Source organism: Phoca vitulina, unplaced genomic scaffold (assembly GCF_004348235.1).
Source record: "Phoca vitulina isolate PV1807 unplaced genomic scaffold, GSC_HSeal_1.0 scaffold8, whole genome shotgun sequence".
Lineage (NCBI taxonomy): Eukaryota > Metazoa > Chordata > Mammalia > Carnivora > Phocidae > Phoca > Phoca vitulina.
The window spans coordinates 79,657,781-79,678,341 of record NW_022589711.1 but is presented as its reverse complement, the minus strand read 5'-3'; the positions used below and the strand labels follow the sequence as shown (position 1 = coordinate 79,678,341).

Sequence of the window (20,561 nt, the reverse complement as noted above, 5' to 3'; positions counted from 1 at the left end):
AGATAAATCTCACAGACATAATGGCTGAATGAAAAAAGTCAGACAAAAGTAAAAATACTGTACGATTCCACTTATATAAAGGTCACAAGCAGGCAAAACTAACCCATGGTGACACAGTCAGAATAGCAGTTATAATGGAGGAGTAACTAACTGGGAGACGGCCCAACAGAAGTTTCAATCAATGTTATTTTGAGCTGCCTATAAAGAAGCACTATGTCACTGAGCAAGAACACAACAATTGATTGCTGGTTTGCTTTTGAGAGGTTTAGCAATATATTTTTTTCTAAAGGCAATCTTGAAAAATTGTAAGGCTGGCCAGTTTGGTTTTGGCTCTGGGTAAATATTACTGGCACCTCCCCAAATACCCAGAATGTTGATGGTGTTCTATGGCCAACCCAAATTCTCCCCATAAAGGGCCATCTCCCCGTGTAATAGTATTTTATACCTCTCTCCTCACTCTCATCTGAAATCTGCTCTCAACTAGCCAAATACTTCGAAAAGGACCTGAAAATAACAATTTCTTAAGTCAAAGCAATAAAGCTAATGGAAATTTTGTTATCAATAAGAAGGGGGTGAAAGCCTTCCCCAGGATATTTCCACCTACATACTCATTGCTAAGATTGGCCCTGAACTGCAGTTACAAAGATGCAGTTTTCTATTACTGCTGTAACAAATTACCACAAACTTAGAATCTTTCATAGATCATAAATCCACATGGTTTTCACTGAGCTAAAATCAAGGTGTTGTTGGCAAGTCTACATTTCTTCTTGGAGGCTCGCGGGGAGGATCCATTTCCTTGCTTACTCAGGGTCTTAGCAGAATTCAGTTTCTTATAGCTGTAGGACAGAAGTCCTCATTTCTGTGCTGGCCACTGGTAACTTCTAGAGGCCACTTGCATTCATTGGCTGTGGTGCCCTTCCTCCATCTTGAAAGCAAGCAACAGCAGAATGAGTTGCTCTTACTTAGAATCTTCTCCTCCTTCATCCTTTATCCCAGCTGGGAAAGATTCTCTGCTTTTAAGGATTTATGATTAGACTGGGCCAATCTGAATAATCCAGGATAGTCTTACCATCTAAAGGTCCACACCTTTAATCACTTCTACAAAGTTCCTTCTGCCTTTTAAGGTGACATATTCACAGGTTCTGGGGATTAGGGCATGGACATCTTTGGGGGCCCATTATTTGACCTACTGTGAAATTATAGCAGTCAATTTAGGGATTTTATTATTTATTATCTTTTCAAGATTTTATTTATTTGAAAGAGTGCACGTGAGAGAGCACAAAAGGGAGGGGGAAGGGCAGAGGGAGAGGGAAAAGCAGACTCCCCACTGAGCAGGGAGCCCAACTTGGGGCTTGATCCCATGGTCCTGGGAGCAGAAGGCAGACACTTAACAGACTGAGCCACCCAGGTGCCCCAATTTGGAGATTTTAAAATTTTTTTCCTAATGATTCAGATTCAGATATAAGCATAAACACATGAACCAGTACTTTTACCACTTTTTAAAGTAGTTTGGGGTTTATGGGTTTGGCTTTCAAAAGGTTTATGCACAGTTAAAGAGAAACTAAACAATAATTTGATCATGTTGTCGCCAAGTGGTAGTAGGAACTTGGTATTGTTCACATGGTATTGAATTATCAAGGATATCCAAAAGAAAAGATTTAAAAATTATTGAACAAGTTGCTTTTAGAAAGAAAAAAGAACCAAAATGGGTTTATGACATCAAGCAAAATATGCATTTAATAGTCTATCATGTAAATTATACAAAAGCATTGAAATTATATAGGCACACCTTATTTTATTGCACTTCACTTTACTGCACTTTGTAGATACTGCGTTTTTTACACATTGAAGGTTTGTGGCCACCTGCATCAAGCCTGTCTATTGACGCCATTTTCCCAACAGTATCTGCTCATTTCATGTCTCTGTGTAACAATATGGCAATTCTTACAATATTTCAAACTTTCTCATTATTATTATATGTGTTACGGTGATCTGTGATCAGTGATGTTATTATTGTAATTGTTGTGGGACACCATGAACCAAGTCCATATAAGACAGCAACCACAACCCTAATCAGTCAGCAGCCACCCACATTAAGGCAAGACCCTCCACCAGCAAAGATTGTGACTCACTGAAAGCTCAGATGATGGTTAGCATTTTTAGCAATAAAGTATTTTTTAATTAAGGCATATACATTGCTTATTTAGGCATAATGCTATTGCACACTTAATAGACTATAATATAGTGCAAACATAACTTTTATATGCACTAGGAAATAAAAAAATTTCATTTTGCTTGCTTTATTTGTGATATTCGCTTTATTGCAATGGTCTGGAACCAAGCCCACAAAATCCCTATGGCATGTCTTTATTAAGAAAAAGGAAGCTATTTTTTTCATGAATATTTCCTGATAGTATGAAAAAATTAGATTCTGAGACAGAACCTTCCTCAGGGAAAATATGAACATCTTAGAATCCTGAGAGGAAAATCCTTAAGGATCAATTTTAAATTATTAAATCTACAGCCCCTAAACAGATGATACTGCAAATAATCAGATAAGGCCTAATGGTCTGGGGAAAAAAATCTATAGAATTTCTTTAAAAGGGAAAGATGTTCAGAAGGGAAAGGTAATTTAACTAAAAACAATGAAATAAAAGAAAATAACATTTTTCCTTAAATCAAAATAAAGGATTTAAAATTTTTTACATGACTGGTATCTCCAGCATTGACTAATCAGAATGTGTGAATATTGGAGTTTAGTTTATGAGGTATTTATTTATGCAGAAGATACTGTGAGAGAGATTGTAGAAGAGGAAATTATACCACTTCTCCCCCAAATGCAGGGTGGAGGAACAATAACCTACTGTGGAGGAGGAGTTAGTGGATTGGTCCATGTGTAATGGGAGCTTTTGCATGATTTTAACATATAGTACACCTAAAGAACATTTGTCAACAGAACTGAAGTTCTTCTAGACATAGATAATTAAATTTAGATTTTTAGGTACCAAATCAGAAAAAAGCAAAACCAAATTTGTGCTTCTTGGTTAAAAAAAATCTCTATTTAAAAAAAAGGCTTTTTAATGTTTTTAAGTTATTCGACCAGAGAGAAAGCTTACCTTAACCAAGTTTAGTCTCATCCTATATAAGTACAGACATATCTAAAAATTTACCATTACTCTATTCCTTCTCTCTTCTCCCACAACAATTATAACCTTTGCCATTAAATAACCATGTTATTTAATTATCTGTTTACATATCAGTACTCTCAACAGAGGGTGAATTACTCCTAGAGGACACATATGAATATTATTCTTTGACTAGCTAGAGTATCACACATCAGTATTTGTTAAATGAATGAATGAATGAGTATGCCTGTGTCCTTAGGAAAGAATTCCTTCCCAGAGCTCAACCATGACTTCAAACTTTTTAAAATAAAAAAAAATCCAAGGAGCAAATTAAAAGTCAAAGATTTAGAAATCTTAAAGTAGCCTTCTCAAAAACATCAACCAAACTGATTAAATGGATCAATTCTAGTAATGACCTAGTCAAAATGCTGCAATGTAAGTCATTGAGTTACATTAATTGTGATAAGTAAATGTAAGTCATTAAAAACCAAAACAATATCTTTGTCTGTACAGTGATCCATTAAAATGCAACATTTATGCAACACCTGCTATGTGTTAGGTATTGATTTTAAGAAGATTAAAAGTTAATTCTGTAATAGAATTCTGATTTTGTTATGCTTGGTGAATTTCCCAATTCCGGAGGGCAGGGTCTTATACTGTAAAGGATGCACAGTTCCTTGACCTGGCCTCTGGAAGATATCCCTGTAACCTTGTAGCCAATTCTTCTTTTTGCTTAATGGTTTCTGCTACTTGTATCCAACTATAATAAAATGTAGAATAAGTTTAAAGTTATAGGATCAGCCACACTTCTCCAGCACTGCTTGAGTTTTCCCCACTTCTAGTATACCATGTGCAGTGCTGCCTCTTTCTTATAACAATCTTCCTATAAAACAAAGAAAGAAACAACACCCTACTACTACTTATGAGAGGAAGCAAGCAGGATGTCCAATGGCCACGGAAGAGATATCACAGAATGGTGGAGTTGAAAGGAAAGAGGTAATCACTTAGCTTAGTCCATTTAACTTTGTAATATCACCACTGGAGTCTTGACTCCAGGGCTCTACAACCATGTCAATACTACTACATTAAAATACACTACAATACAGGGCACTTGGGTGGCTCAGCAGGTTAAGCGTCTGACTCTTGATTTCAGCTCAGGTCATGATCTCTGGGTTGTGGGATCGAGCCCCATGGTCCGGCTCCGCACTCAGTGCAGAGTCTCCTTGAGATTCTCTCTTTCCCTCTGCCCCTCCCCCTGCTCATGTGCTCTCTGTCTCTCTAATAAATAAATAAAATCTTTTAAAAAAATAAATACAATACGCCATCATACTGGACAGCACAATATGGAGAACAACTGAGAATGCATTTATAAAGTGTTGACCTACTCATTAAAGGATGTTACATCCCTGTAAGAGAAGAGACCATTTTTCCCCTGTATTCTGTCAAACTGCTTAGGCATACAGTTCCCCACCAAGGAATTAAGAAATATTTATACTAAAAAACATGACTTGACTATAATAACTTACAAAAGCACCTTCCAAATGCCAACCTCACCTTTCTCTTTACTACTGCTATATAAATATACTAGATTAAAAGAATTCTCAAAAGCATATATCTTTAGCCAGGTTGGATGAATTCAATTTATAAAAGTGTGTGTTCACAAATTAAGTTTAGGGGGAAGAGATGATAGATGCAAAGTTTCTTACATTTCTTTGTTACACTAAAGATTTTTAAAATCAATATTCTCTCTCACATACCAGGAATTAGGAAATTGCAGGCTATCTTAAATTATATGTGTTGACATCCATTACTGACAATGAAAAGTTACATATAGCAGTAAGACCAGTTACTACAGATGATGAATAGTTGCAATTATTTTAATTGAATGGAAGAATGAATGAACAGAGGGAAGTCTTTTCATTATAATGACTAACTGAATATTCAAGAACAGAGTGAAAAAAAAAAAAAAAAAGGCAAAAGTTCTCTTAACCAAGCAATAGCACCACCTGCTGATTAATAAAAGCAACAACGTCGGTTAATTTAAAAATCTGGCCAAAGGTATCTTACATATTCAGATCTTTTCCCTTGAATTGTTCCATTTAATGTAGCATAATGCAATTCATTAATATATTCTGTATATTTATTTATAATAATTAATTTAATTTGAAAGTTTCTATTTTACGTATTTGAATCATGCATTTCTTAAAAATCAAAGGTAAAAATAAAATTTTATTATCAAATCAAGGAAAAAATTATGGTACTATGGCTTTTTTTTTTTTTTAAGATTTTATTTATTTATTTGACAGAGAGAGACACACAGATAGGGAACACAAGCAGGGGAAGTGGGAGAGGGAGAAGCAGGCTTCCGGCTGAGCAGAGAGCCCAATGTGGGGCTCGATCCCAGGACCCCAGGATCATGACCTGAGCCGAAGGCAGACGCTTAACACCTAAGCCACCCAGATGACCCATGGCTTTTAATTTTTATTCCGTAAGTAATTTACTTATACCATAATTTATTTTACTAACCACTCAATAATGTATATTGTGTCTGATATTCCCTGACTACCTCACCTAAAATAATGCCATCTTCCTCACCCAGCCTTATTTTTTATGTCATTTATTACCACTTAACATATTATAAATTCATTTTGTTTGTTTGTTTGTGTATAGCTTTTCACATGTGCTATAATGAAAACTCAAGAGCAGGGAATTTATTTTGTTTATTGCGGTTTCTTTAACACCTAGGGCAAGTGCCTGGCATATAATAGACTCTCAATAAATATTCATGAAGTAATTAATGAATATGAAAATAAATGAACGAATGAATATGCAATGAATCTTTAAACTTCCTTGAAAGGATAATAGCTGTGTCAAAGTTTCAAGGATCTTGATAGATCTTGATAGAAAAGTTGTACCAATTAATACTCCCTTCACAGCTTTTTGAGGAGGCCCATTTTCCCATTTTCTGATGAGTGAAAGTGGCATTACACTGTGATTTTTATTTATATGATGAAGAGACTGATCACATTTTTGGGTTCTGCGAGCATTTACAATATACTTCTTTTATTCTTTGCTCATTCTTTTTTCAGTTCAAGATTTTCTATTTGATTCCTTTTTGTAATTTCTCTTTTGATATTTTCTATTTGTTCAGACTTTGTTCTTCTGTTTTTTTTTTCTTTTTTTAAGATTTATTTCTTCTATTTTAAAGAAAGAGAGCGGGGGGGGGGGTGGTTAGGAGGGGCAAAGGGAGAGGGAGAGAGAGAATCCCAGGCAGACTCCCCACTAAGCGTGGAGCAGGATGTGGGGCTTGATCTCACAACCCTGAGATCATGACCTAAACTGAAACCAAGAGTCAGATGTTCAATTGACTGAGCTACCCAGAGCCCCTGGTTTCTTTTAGTTCTTTATCTATGGTTTTCTTTAGCACTTTAAGCATATTTAAAGTCTTTGTCTAATAAATCCAATGCTGGGCTTCCTCAGGGATGGTTTCTATTTTTTTTTCTTGTGAATGGGCCATACTTTGCTGCTTCTTTTGTATGCCTGTAATTTTTTTGTTGAAAATGGATGTTTTGAATATTATAATGTGGTAATTCTGGAAATTAGATTCTCCTCCCTCCCCAGGGTTTGCTGTTGTTGCTTTTTTGGGGCTACAGTCATTTGTTGTTGTTGTTTTTTAAAGATTTTATTTATTTGAGAGAGAGCATGCAAGCACATGAGCAAGAGGTAGGGGCAGAGGGAGAGGGAGAAGCAGACTCCCTGCTGAGCAGGGAGCCCAACATGGGTTCAGTCCCAGGACCCTGAGATCATGACCTGAGCTGAAGGCAGAGGCTTAACAGACTGAGTCACAGAGGTGCTCCAGTCATTTATTTAGTGACCTCTCCAAACTATTTTTGCAAAGACTATATTCCTTTCATGTATGGTCACCTAAATCTCCATTCTATTATGTAAGTAGTCAGTTAGTGACCTGACAGAGCCAAAAAGAAAAAAAAAAATCCTCTCCTACTCTGTCAATTGGCTCTGAGCTGGGGCACTCCTTCAACATTTAGCCAGGCCACCCATAATTTTGCCTTAGCCTTCACCACCTGCTTGTGCAGAGCCCAAAGATCTGCCAGTGATGCAAGCCTAGCATCCTCTCAGGTCTTTTCTAAGCGTACATCTGGCCCTGGGCATGTGTTTTGTACTACAGAATCCCCAGTATTTGTAAGAGCCCTGCAAAACCCTTATTTTTCCAGTTATCTTCCTCCTCAGCCTCCTCCTTCCCAGGCTTTTCGGTCTATCTGCTGCTTGCCCCATTCACCATCCCTTGCCCCCAGCAGCCGTGAGTAGTATGCTTTCAACAGATGCTACCTGGGAAGCCACTACAGCTCTGACAGATTTCAAGGGAGGCAAAACAAAGACACACCTCTGTGCTGGTCCCTCAGGGGGGACCAAATAAGTCAAAAAGTACAACCACAATTTTTTTTTGAAAACATGGTCCATATTGTTCCCTCTGGGACCAGCAAGCCACACCAGAATGCAGGTTGTCATCCCCATAGTCACTGCCATGCTGGGAACAGGGGATGGCAGGCAGGTAAGGAAAAAACACTGCAATGGTTTCTTACCAAATTTAGCAGTCTCTTTCTTCATTAAGCATTCTCCTTGGGTGTGGCAAGTTCTGAATTAGATTCCAGAGCTCTGAAAAAGTTGATTCTGACATTTATTGCCAGTTAATTATTGCTTGAGTGGAGGGAACAATTCTTGGAATTCCCTAGTCCACCATTTTCTGCAACATCACTTCTCTTTTGCTCAGTTTTATTGAAGAACTTATTTATTTTTATTTTTTTAAGATTTTATTTATTTATTTGGGGGGGCACGAGCAGGGAGGAGGGGCACAGGAACAAAAGGAGAGGGAGAAGCAGACTCCACGCTGAGCAGGGGGCCCGATGCGGGGCTCCATCCCAGGACCCTGGAATCATGACCTGAGCTGAAAGCAGACACTTCACTGACTGAACCACCCAGGCGCCCCTGAAGAACTTTTTAAAAAGCTTTACTGCATCTGTACAATTGATACATAGTCATTAAGTAAGGTTCACACTAAACAAAATCATATGAAGAAGGAAAAGATGACCCAAATATACTTCTGGGTACAACTTAGTTAAAGATATGGGTATACAATTTTACACAAATAGAATCACAGAATAACATGTTCTCCTATAACCTGGTCTTTTCACTAAATAACTTAACCATGGATATCTTTCAGGTTATTAAACATAATCTCTCTTCCCCATTTTTAATATGTTAAGGGTATTCCATTTTAGGTATAATCAAATAATAACCTAATCAGTCTTCTTGTGGACATTTATTTCTAATTTTTACTATTATAAAAATTCTGCGATGAAACTGTTATGCATACAACTTTATGTACTTGTCCAATGATCTCTTTAGAGTAAATTCCTAGAAGTGAGATTACTGGTCAAGGGATATGTACATCTGATATTGGATATGTATTATCAAACTACCCTTTAAAAAGGTTGAATCAGCCCACATTCCCACCAACAGTGAGAAATGAGAGACCTCATTTCCTCCTACTTGAGTGAATCTGAGGTTTTTAAGTCATTATTAATCTTTTTAATCTATTAGGTAAAACACATCATTACTTCTTTATTTTATATTTATCTATGAGTTAAATTGAACATCCTTTCATGTTTTTATTGGCCACTTGCATTTGTTTTGTGAACTATTCATGTCATTTTGCTATTTTCCTGGATAATTTCTTGAACAGAGAATCTTAAGCAGGTAGCTCCTCTACTCTCCTCCACTTTGAGAATCACTGCAGTAGTCAGCATAACCCTCAAATATGCAGACTTAATGTTTTGAAACTCATGATCAATTATTTGAAATAAACTTGATATGTAAGGAATGATAGTGGTAGAACAGCTGCTATCAGATCAGCCTTCTCACAAATAACACCTAGTCACTCTAGACAAGAAATAAAACAACTACTTGAACACTGGAGAGCAATCAAAAGCAGGCAGACAGCTACTCTGGAAAACAGTTTGGCAGTTCCTCAAAAAGTTATAAAGATAGAGTTACTATTTAACCCAGTAATTTCATTCCTAAGTATACCCAAAGAAATGAAAACATATGTCTGTACAGACTTATATACATTCTTAGCAGCATTATTCATAATAACCAAAATTTGATACAACCCAAATGTCCACCAACTGAGGAACGGATAAACAAAATGTGTTATATTCATATAATGGAATATTATTTGTTCATAAAAAAGGAATGAAGGACTGATGTATGAAACAATGTGGATGAACCTTGAAAACATTATACTAAGTGAAAGAATGTAGTCACAGGAGACCACATACTGTATTATTCCATTTATATGAAATGACCTGAATAGGGAAATCCATAGAAAAAGAAAGGTGATTAGTAGTTGCCAGAGGCTGGGAGTTGGGTAGGGAGAAATAGGGATTGATAGTAAATGAGTATGAGACTCCTTTTAGAGGAGAGGAACATGTTCTAAAATTAGAATGTGGTGGTTGCCCAACCCTATGAATACATTTAAAAACACTGAATTGTATACTTTAAATGGGTAAAATATATAGTATATAAATTATGTCTCAAAAATGCTGCTTTAAAAAAAGCAGGGAGAAACTTGAGTCAATCGTTGAAAAAAGGAAACAGTATTGAGTAAATTTCCATTTTTTACAAACTTTTACCTAAGAACATACCCTAGTTGGTGCCAAGAATGGTGGCTAAACCTCAGATAGAAACTGGCTGTCATTGGCAGAGAAATGAGAGGATAAAGTTCAGTGACCACACAGATGGAAGTTGAGGGGAAAACTCCAGAAAGAAAAAGGTCACAGAGAATTCATCTTTCCACCAGAAGGAAGACAGAGACTGAAGTCTGAGTTCAGTCAAGTTAACTCCCTGTTAACACACACAGAAAAGTCAGTGCTCTTTAGAGAAACATAACAGAATCCAGAGTCTTTACTATGTATTGTTCACAATGTTCAGAATACAATTCAAAATTACTAATTATGCAAACATACAAGAAAAATGGCACAAGAGAAAAGGCAATTGATGACAAAATGCTAGAATTAGCAGATAATGATTTTAAAGAAGCTATTATAACCAAGGCCTTAATGGAAAATATTATTTTGAACATATATAACAACAGAGAAAATCTCAGCAGAGAAATAAGAACTATGAAAAAACAACCGAATGGAAGTTCTAGAAGTGAAAACTACAATATCTGAAATTAAAATTCACTGGACAGGCTTATGAAAGGATTGGAGATAACCAATAAAAGGATTAGTAAACTTGAAGATAGATCAACAAAAATTATCCAATTAGAAATCTGAAGGGAGGGCGCCTGGGTGGCTCAGTCGTTAAGCATCTGCCTTCAGCTCAGGTCATGATCCCGGGGTCCTGGGATCGAGTCCCACATCGGGCTCCCTGCTCGGCGGGAAGCCTGCTTCTCCCTCTCCCACTCTCCCTGCTTGTGTTCCCTCTCTCGCTGTCTCTCTCTCTGTTAAAAAATAAACAAAAAATCTTAAAAAAAAAAAAAAAGAAATCTGAAGGGAAAAAAGATTGGAAAAACATGAATAGAGCCTTGTTGACCTGTGGGATAATATCAAAGCTCTAAAAAATTCCTAACGTATATTCCAGCAGGGGAGGGAAGAGAGAATGGGACAGAAAAAAAAAAATCTGAAAAAATGGCCAAAATTTGTCCAACTTAGGTGAAATCATAAATTTATATATTCAAAAAGTTTACAGAATCCCAAACAAGACAAATACAAAGGAAAGCATACACTATCAAACTGCTGGAAACCAAAGACAAAGAGAAAATCTGCAAAGCAGCCAGAGGTAGATACCACTTTACATTCAGGAGAACAATGATACAAATAGTCACTTATTTTTCATCAAAAACAATAAAGACCAAAGGAAAGTGGGACAATATTTTTAAAGTGCTCAAAGGAAAAAACAAAACTCTGTCAACTCAGAATTCTAAATTGAGTGAAGACGTCCTAAAAGAATGAAGTGAACAGACATTTTCAGATAAACGAAAAGTAAGAAAATTCTTAGCCAACACATGTATACTGAGATATGCCTAAAGGAAGATTTTTAGGCTGAAGGAAAACTTCAGGCTGAAGGAAACTAGGATCTTCAGGAAGAAATGAAGAGCACTAGAAATGTTGAACATGTAAGTAAATATAAAAGACTACCTTTATTCTCTTAATTTCTTTAAAATGAATATGACTTCTAAAGCAAAAATTATAATATGCTGTGTGATGTAATACTTATGACAACTATAGCATAAACAAGAGGTAGATAAATGGAGTTATATGGACACAAGGTTCTTATATTTTACACAAAATGGTATAATATTAACTCCAAGTAGTATATGAGACAAAATAAGCACCAAGTAATGCCCATTCTCTCTGGGCAACAGACCAGGTAGAAGGGGCCCTGCAGGACAGAACCCTTTTGACATAACTACCCTAACTCCAGGAACACACCATGAAGAAGCCATGGCACCCTCCCCACTAGGCACTGTGTGCTGTGGAGACAGTGGGATAGAATGCTATGGAACATTCCCACCCTGCACTCAAAGAGCAAAGGGGGCACCCCTCCTCTTCCCCACTTGGTGCTGCCAAGACTATGAGGTAGATCTCAGTCAGACCATTCCAGCCCTACACTAGTGAAGCAGGGGCCCTCCCTGATGTGCACTGCAAAGACTGACAAGTAGGGCTCTGTCTGCCATCCCCAGTTTGCACCAATGACAGCAAAGAGGCAGCACCAACTCCTCTCAAAAAGAGTTGGGGTAGGATTATGGAGAGAAGGGAGCTACAGAAAGATATTCTTTAAGTCTGTGTATGAAGTCTCTGGAACACCATCAAGCAGCCCATACATGCAACCCAGTAACACTATGACAACTATACTGCAGTGTGGAAGAAATACCACCTAGGTTTCAAATTTGCCTCTGGGTTAAAAACAGGGCAGATCAGAATAGCACTGCAATGGCTTTAAAAATGAAACTGATATTTGAGCCACAGTCCACAAAAATGAACCAGGACATGGGTTCTGAATCAATACAGGTAACTGTCTGATTAAAAAGAAGATATAAATAGAAACTAGAGTTTCATATCAGCTCAGTGAGGGTCTTTTAAAAATAAAATAATTTTTAGATGAAAGTTAATGGCAATATTAAGTTTACTGTGTAACAACTGAGTTAGAGTAATATACCTATTCACAAAAATATAAAAATTTCCGCTTTTTCAGCATAGGGAATACAGTCGATGGTACTGTAATAGCATTGTATGACAACAGATGGTAACTACACTTGTGGTGAGCACAGCGATACATATGGACTTGTCAAATCACTATGTTGTGCACTTGAAACTAACATAATATTGTGTGTCAACTATATTTCAATTAAAAAATCTGCTTTTTCAATATTCCTGTCATCAATCTAGTTACACACTTTTACAGTATGAAATGTATTCAAACCAAAACCTAATCTATCATTAGCAGCCTCCAAGTGTTTGAGATTTTTGCTCTCCACTAGAAATATTTCTTGAAAAACATTAAAATAAAATGTTTACAAAAATCACATTTTTCTAGGCTTAATATTTCACAGATAACCTGAAAGTTTACATCACCATCATTCTTTGAAGCTTATTTTATAAAATTACTATCTAATTTTTGTCAAGGAAGCCTAGATAAGAATTTTTAATAAAATGTTAAGAAACACTGCACTCAACTAAAAATTTGTGAAGAGCTCTCAAAATAGAAATCTGATAAATCTGTAGCAAAACCTGGGGCACAGATCATTCTTGAGGACCAGATTCTTATATTTAATATTGAAATTCTTCCACAAAGTCTGGCTCTGGATAAATGATTACTACTATTTAAACTTTCAGTTGCAAATTAGGAGAGAAAAAATAAATGAGCTACATTGAAGAGTGACACTTCCAGGTTGAAGAGAACATGTAGTTACTTCTTAAAAGAGGCCTTAGCAGGTTTTTTCAAGAGATAAACAAATGTGTGAGAAAAACATCCAACACCAACAGACTTACATTTTTGGTTTTAAGTTGACACCACTTACTTGCTAAGTAGAAAAGATGAAGAATCTCAATAAGTATTGCCCTGCTTACCTTTCATCACATTAACTTGCCTTGACCCTCCAAACAGATTAGTTCCCATTTCTAGGAGCAGCCTGTACCTCCCTGTAAAATTTATTGCAACTGTAATTAAATAACTGAGTGTGTAATCAATCATTTAATATCTGTCTTAGCAACAAGAAAGTAAACTCCACAGGGGCAATGGCCACTTGGCATTTTTTTAAAGATATGCAAAAAGTACTTACAGGTAATTTGGTTTTGACTCAAAATGCTTACAGCATTTATATCTTAGGAAAGAGAATTATTCCTCAAGAAACATGTAATGTTCTATATCACCTTAAAAGTAATTTCCATGTTTTAACATTTGTATGTATGTATATAAATATATATATCCATATGTGTGTGTGTATACATCTATTTAAATAGCTTCAGAAAACAATACTTTTTTCCAAAAAGCAAGAAGGCCAAATTAGATGATTAGAGAATTGAATGGATTTTGCAAACAAAAGGATAAATCTAGTTTTTTCTCCTCTTCAAAAATTAAATGAAGCATTGTTCTTATTTGAAAATTTTAGAAAATGCAGATATGCAAAAAAAATTTTTAAATCACCTATCATTTCAAACTCCAGAAATAACCTTTGTTATGTATTACATTCTGTCAGACTATTTTCCACCCATATATAGAGAGATATATACATTTTTATATAAATTGGACCATCCTAAGCACAAAATTTGTAACTATTTTTTTCTTTTGATTATGTATCTTAAAAATCTTTTCATGGCATTATGAAAGTAGATTATCATTTCTAATAATAATTATATTCCATAAGTTAAATAACAGCCTAATGTTGGAGATTTAGATTGCTTTTCATTTGTTAAATTATAAATAACATTTCATTGAGCATTCTTTATCCTATGATTTCTATAGATTTTTGGAACTGGAGTAGTGAAAGTATATGTATATCTCTTGGCTAATTTTGATACATAGTGTCAAACTGTTTTCCAAAAATGTTTGAAGAAATCAATATACATATATATATTCCTAGGAACTACTTTAGGAATAGTCCTTGTCTAATCAAATAATTCATAAAATCTAAAAAATAATTGTATGAAGGGAGATATAATATGGTTAATAAAAATCATGCAAAAAGAAAAAATGATCAGATAAAAGAGTTCCAAATAATTTTTGTGAAAATATGCAAGGCAAAAATGAAACAAAAAAAATCCATTGAATTTCCATTGGTAATTCAATGAATATAAATGCTCCAATAGTATTTACAACCAGTTATTCTGAGTCAGTTTAGAAAATTAGGAGACAATATCATCACATACATTATTCATATACTATAAACATTTTCCCTGTAGCAAAATGATAGAGTATAGATCATTCCTGAAGACTAGATTCTTACAATATCTAATACTGAAATTCGGCCACAGAATATGCCCCTGGGGAAATGATGACTACTGTTAATTACACAACTTTAAGTTACAGATTATGAGAGAGACAAAATATTATATCCCCAAAGAAATTTTAAATGAGACAGATGCTAAGGAAGAATCAGAAGAATAAATTACATGAGTTTTTTTATACTTAATCTTTTCAATTAGACTACTCTTTTGGTATCACCTTCATTATCATTTACTCTTTCGTCTCTAAAATTAAAGCATTTTTTCTGTAATAGGGCAAGCTTTAATACTTTCAGAACTCAAAAGGAATAATCAAACATCTCACACATTTTACTTAAGTGTTCCTTCAAGTGTGGTCTGAGGACTACCTAATAAAGGTAACCAGGAAACTTCTTAAAAAGGCAACTCCCTGGACCCCATTCTACTGAGATTTTGATTCATCACATTGCAAATGGGGGCCCAAGAATATGTATTTTAGCAATATCCAGGTGATACTTCTGAACACTGAAATTTAGGTAACTTGATTTATCATTGTAATGACTGCACAGGGATCTAATAAAATTATATCACACAAAGCCAGTACCAATTATACCACACCACAAGAAGGCACTATCCTCAGTCCAGCACCCAGACAGTAAGGCATTCAAATTGAAATCTGGGTAATTATTCTTGATTCTTCCCACTTTTTATAGCAAGAGTTTATCTCTTGAACCTGTCCACTTCTTCCCATCCCAACTGCTATTCCCTATTACAACATCACTTACTTGTACTGCAAGTACTACTGCAAAAGCCTCTAATTAGCCATCCTGCCTACAGTCTACTGTCCCTCTAATCCATCCTCCCTGGTGACCTCAGAGTACGCTTCCCCAAAAATGCCAAATCTAATAAGGTCACTACTTAAAATGGATCAGTGGCTCACTACTGCCCGAGGATAAAATCCAAACTATTTTTAATTTTTCTAACAGACTGTAATTCCTTGCCTTTGTAAGCTCTTTTCCCTCTCCTGTACCACTATTCCTTTGATACCAAAGCAATATTTCCAACATTTGAATATTATCATGTCACTAGCCACCATCCATGGCTCTCTACTGACTAACATACCAGTTTTCCAACTTCATTGTTTTAACTGTTCAAAGGAAATCTTATACTGGATGCTCAAATAGTAAAACTGATTAATGTAGAGCTTTTCTGGTTGCAGCTCGAGAGAATATGACCAGGCGCTCAACCCCCTCACCTCCTTTCTACCCTACCGTAACTCCTAAGAGTGCTTCACAGAAAATACCTTCATTTTAAAAAGCTAGACTCTTTTACATGGCAAACATAGATCTGGTCCAAGAATAACTTTTCTGTATTATCTCCTGGTACTATCCCATGCAAAATTTTATTGACATTGCATAAAAGGCACCATACTTGGATACCCAGAGGTTCCTTTTGACTGCAACTCTCATCCCCAACTTGTCTCCTTGAAGAACTACTAATTCTTCAAGCCTCAGCTCTCCAATCAATATTCACAGGCAGAATTAAGCTTTTCCATACCTTCACAGTGCTTACACAAAACAAACCTCCTGTATAGCATTTATCACATTGTACTATGAGTCTTATAGCCTGATTCTCTACTAGATTGTCAACAACTTGAGTGAAAATCTTTACATCTCTCTATCCCCAGTTTCTAAAATACTCTGATAAGCAGTATACATGTGATGTCTATTGAATAAAAGAAAATATATATAAATGTTAATCTCAAGTCCTTAAAAAATTATTACAGTGTCTTCAGTCTATTCAGTCAAATAAGGTAAAAGAAAAATCCTTTTAGAAAGTTTACTTTTCCAGAATAGTTAACATTCTGATAATAGGTTTGGTGTTTAATAAAGTAAATCTTTAATTCAGTTATTCAGATCAATTCAATACCCCACATTTTTAAATTTTAAATATTTTCATCAAAATGGCAATTTAAAGATTTATCTATTTTATTTTTTTTCAAAGATTTTATTTATTTATTTGAGAACAGAGAGCTAGAGAGAGAGAGAGCATGAGCGGGGGTGGGTGGTTAGACAGAGAGGGAGACGCAGACTCCCTACTGAGCAGGGAGCCCGATGTGGGACTCAATCCCAGGACCCTGGGATCACGACCTGAGCCAAAGGCAGCTGTTTAACTGACTGAGCCACCCAGGCACCCTTATCTATTTATTTTAAAGAGAGAGAGAGAGCACACGCAAGTGGGGAGAGAGGGAGAGAGAATCCTCTCAAATAACCAGAAAACTTATAAACCAGATCATTTATGAAGCTTTAATAATTCTAAATTTCTTTGCATTCAAGGAAAAAAAGCCACAGAACAATTATTTCCTCTTAGTTAGGAATAGTACAGAATAACCCCACTCATCACTCAGCTGCTTCTGGAACACTCTGATGAAGTAACTCATTATTCAAGTACAACGGATGAATGCTGCTGAGCTTGGCTGTTTGTCTAGGTTCTAAACAGAATTTGTACAAAGAAGGGTATACTCTCTTGTGAGGAAAAAGTCCCCCATGTATTCAAACATGAATTCTTGAAAAAAACCCAACTCCTTTGGTTTTAAAATGATCATTTTTAAAATTTACTATTAATTCCATGCCAAAAACATGCAACTAAAATTTCTATATGAAACATATTGACAGTTAAAAAAAAGTTTAAAAACTGAATTCTCCGTATTGGCTGGGTATAAATTTTAATACTTTAACTACTTGACCATCTTCTACAATCATGCTTAAAATCAGTATTTCCATAAAGACAAATAATAGAGAATGTACCCATTCTTCAGATTCAACTTAAAGAGTTTATATGGTCCCATAAATCTGGAATTGATTGAACCAATATATTCAGAAGACAAATCAGAAAGATGCAGTCAAATGCATTCATTGAAAATATTTTTTCAAGATTGAGAACCAGCGCTCACTTCGGCAGCACATACACTACAGATTGAGAACCAGGTGTGTTGTGCATAACCACATTTATGACAGCACATCTGTGATTGTTCACCATTATAACTTACCCCAGTTTTATCACACAAGCGTAAAGTATGAAATGATCCAACAGCAAATAACTCTCCATCTGGAGCCCAGGCAACTGAGGTAATAGGATGCTCATGAGGTTGTGAGTTGTACAAAAGGCGGCCATAACTATCCCATACCTAAAAAAGCAAATTTTAAAAAATCTTTTATAACAGTCACCACATTATTACAAAGAAGTTTGTCCTAATGGTAAGGTATCGATTAAAGATTTAGAAATCATCACTTTATTACAGTAGTAATTAAATGTCTTTACTATCACACAAGGGGGGAAAAGCTATATTCTTTAAATCCTAAATATCTCAAAAAATTTTATAACATGTGATAATTTTCCAATTTCACTAAATCTTTGGTTAATCATATAGCCTACACATTTTGAATCCTTTTAAATTTAACAGTAAATTTTGAAATGTTCAGTTTTTTGCTTAAATTTTTTTGCTCAGTAAGTGCTCTATCAACTTTCCCTAAAAGTATTTATTTCAGCTAAATTTCCTCTAACTCCAGTTACATTGAATCTTATTTTCAGTATAAATTATTTTGGTCTGAAGCTGAACAACGTTTAATAAACCAGTAAGATTGATTTTTAAAACTTCACTTGAGTTGATTTAAATAACCAGTAAAACTAGGGAGTTTTATTTATGTTGCTACTCATTAAATCAAATTCTATACGTCAGTGAGGTAGGTCAATGAGAAAGTCAACACTTTAAAATACCACTTAAGGGGCGCCTGGGTGGCTCAGTCGTTAAGCGTCTGCCTTTGGCTCAGGTCATGATCCCAGGGTCCTGGGATCAAGCCCCGCATCGGGCTCCCTGCTTGGCAGGAGGCCTGTTTCTCCCTCTCCCACTCGCCCTGCTTGTGTTCCCTCTCTCACTGTCTCTCTCTCTGTCAAATAAATAAATAAAATCTTTAAAAAAATAAAATAAAATAAAATACCACTTAAAATTATAAAATAACAATTTGCTAAATTATTAGAGCTAAAAGACATAGCTAAAGTAAAGGACTAAAAGAATATTCTTATTTGCTAAACACTTTTCACCTAAATTTAATTCTTTCAACCAGGTGATAAATTCAAAAATCACATACCTTATATTTACAGTCCTCACCAGCAGACAAAATCAGATCATTGACAGAGTTCCAATCTACTTTTAGAATAATGCCATCATGAGCTTTCCACTATGAGAAAAAGTAAGATATTAATTATAATTTCAAGAGCACTAAAAAGTTTTTATTTTTTTAAGAAAAGACATTTTGCCTCTCTAATGATTCTCTTGTTCTGTCTTTGGAGATTCCTATCTTCCTTTGATAGTTGTTATGCATAACCTCATTTGCTTGTTTCATTTCTGATTTAAAGTAATGAAAACACTTAGCATTATGACATCCGCTATATAGCTTACCTCCTTATAAATCTCCTCAATTGCCTGGATTCCAGATGGAAAATCTCTTGCTATTGAACTATTCCAAGCTTGACGTGTGTGTGATAACACTGGACTGAATCCAAATCTTGCTCTCTTTTATACAGTTGATTCAATTAAAGATAATGCCTTCATTCTTATTTACTAATTCTTGTCTTTTTTTAAAACTTTGATTATATGACCATCTTCTTTAGTACTCTATTCATTCTCTTCTGCATATTTTCCTAAGCCTCATTCTCTTTACCTTCATGTCTCTAGTCACTGAACTATATAAGAAACCTCTGCATATAACCTCTGTTACCATATAACAGAAGGATGTTTTCCACAGATATGTACATATTCTATACATATATATAGAATGCATACATATATGTCACCCAGAAATTGATAATCTAGAAAGTAAGCATGGATCCCTTCTTGCTCTTAAATACAATCAATTCACGTGCCCATTTATCACATGAGTTTTACCATGTTTAGGCAGAATAATATAACTAAAAAAGAATTAATTTTCCTTGAAGACCATAGGTACATTTTAATGTCTGAGCCAATTAACTTCAGATCAAAGAGTAACTGATGTTAAGGGCTCTCTCTCTATAGACCATCCCCAACTATTGTTCCTTCTTTTTTTTCTTTCGAGATTTTATTTAAATTCAATTTAGTTAACAGATAGTGTAGTATTAGTTTCAGGGGCAGAATTTAGTGATTCATCAGTTGCATATAACACCCAGCACTCATTACATCAAGCGCCCTCCTTAATAACCATCACCCAATTACCCATCTTCCCACCCACCTCCCCTCCAGCAACCCTCAATTTGTTCCCTATAGTTAAGAGTCTCTTATGGTTTACCTCCTTCTCTGTTTTTATCTTATTTTTCCTTCCCTTTTCCTATGTTCATCTATTTTGTTTCTTAAATTCCACATATGAATGAAATCATATGGTATTTGTCTTTCTCTGACTGACTTATTTCACTTAGCATAATACCCTCTAGTTCCATCCATATCATTGCAAATGGCAAGATTTCACTCTTTTCAATGGTAATATTCCATTGTGTATATACATACATCTTCTTTACCCATTCATCAGTCGGCGGACATTTGGGGTCTTCCCATATTTTGGCTATTGTGGACATTGTTGCTATAAACATTGGGGTGCATGTGCCCCTTTCAATCACTATGTTTGTATCCTTTGGATAAATACCCAGTAGTGCAATTGCTGGGACATAGGGTGGTTGTATTTTTAACTTTTTTAGGAACCTCCATACTGTTTTCCAGAGTGGCTGCATCAGCTTGCATTCCCACCAAGTGTAAGAGGGTTCCCCTTTCTCCACATCCTCACCAACATCTGTTGTTTACTGAGTTGTTCATTTTAGCCATTCTGACCAGTGTGAGGTGGTATCTCATTGTGGTTTTGAACTGTATTTCCCTGATGCCGAGTGATGTTGAGCATCTTTTCAT

At 35.5% G+C, this 20,561-nt stretch overlaps 2 protein-coding genes across 5 annotated transcripts in view; one reads left to right on the top strand and one right to left on the bottom strand.

The window, feature by feature from the left end:
- Positions 1–20,561, bottom strand: part of IFT80 (intraflagellar transport 80) — a 120,310-nt gene that overhangs the window by 60,653 nt on the left and 39,096 nt on the right. For all 4 annotated transcript variants that reach the window (XM_032407323.1, XM_032407325.1, XM_032407326.1 and 1 more), the window contains 2 exons: positions 18,778–18,867; positions 17,679–17,816 (listed from right to left, as the gene is read on the bottom strand). In XM_032407323.1, coding sequence (XP_032263214.1) covers positions 17,679–17,816; positions 18,778–18,867 — 228 coding nt within the window. The remainder of the gene's footprint in view (positions 1–17,678; positions 17,817–18,777; positions 18,868–20,561) is intronic.
- The window catches only part of CUNH3orf80 (chromosome unknown C3orf80 homolog), a 128,373-nt gene that overhangs the window by 85,662 nt on the left and 22,150 nt on the right, over positions 1–20,561 (top strand). The gene's annotated exons all lie outside the window — the stretch shown is intronic.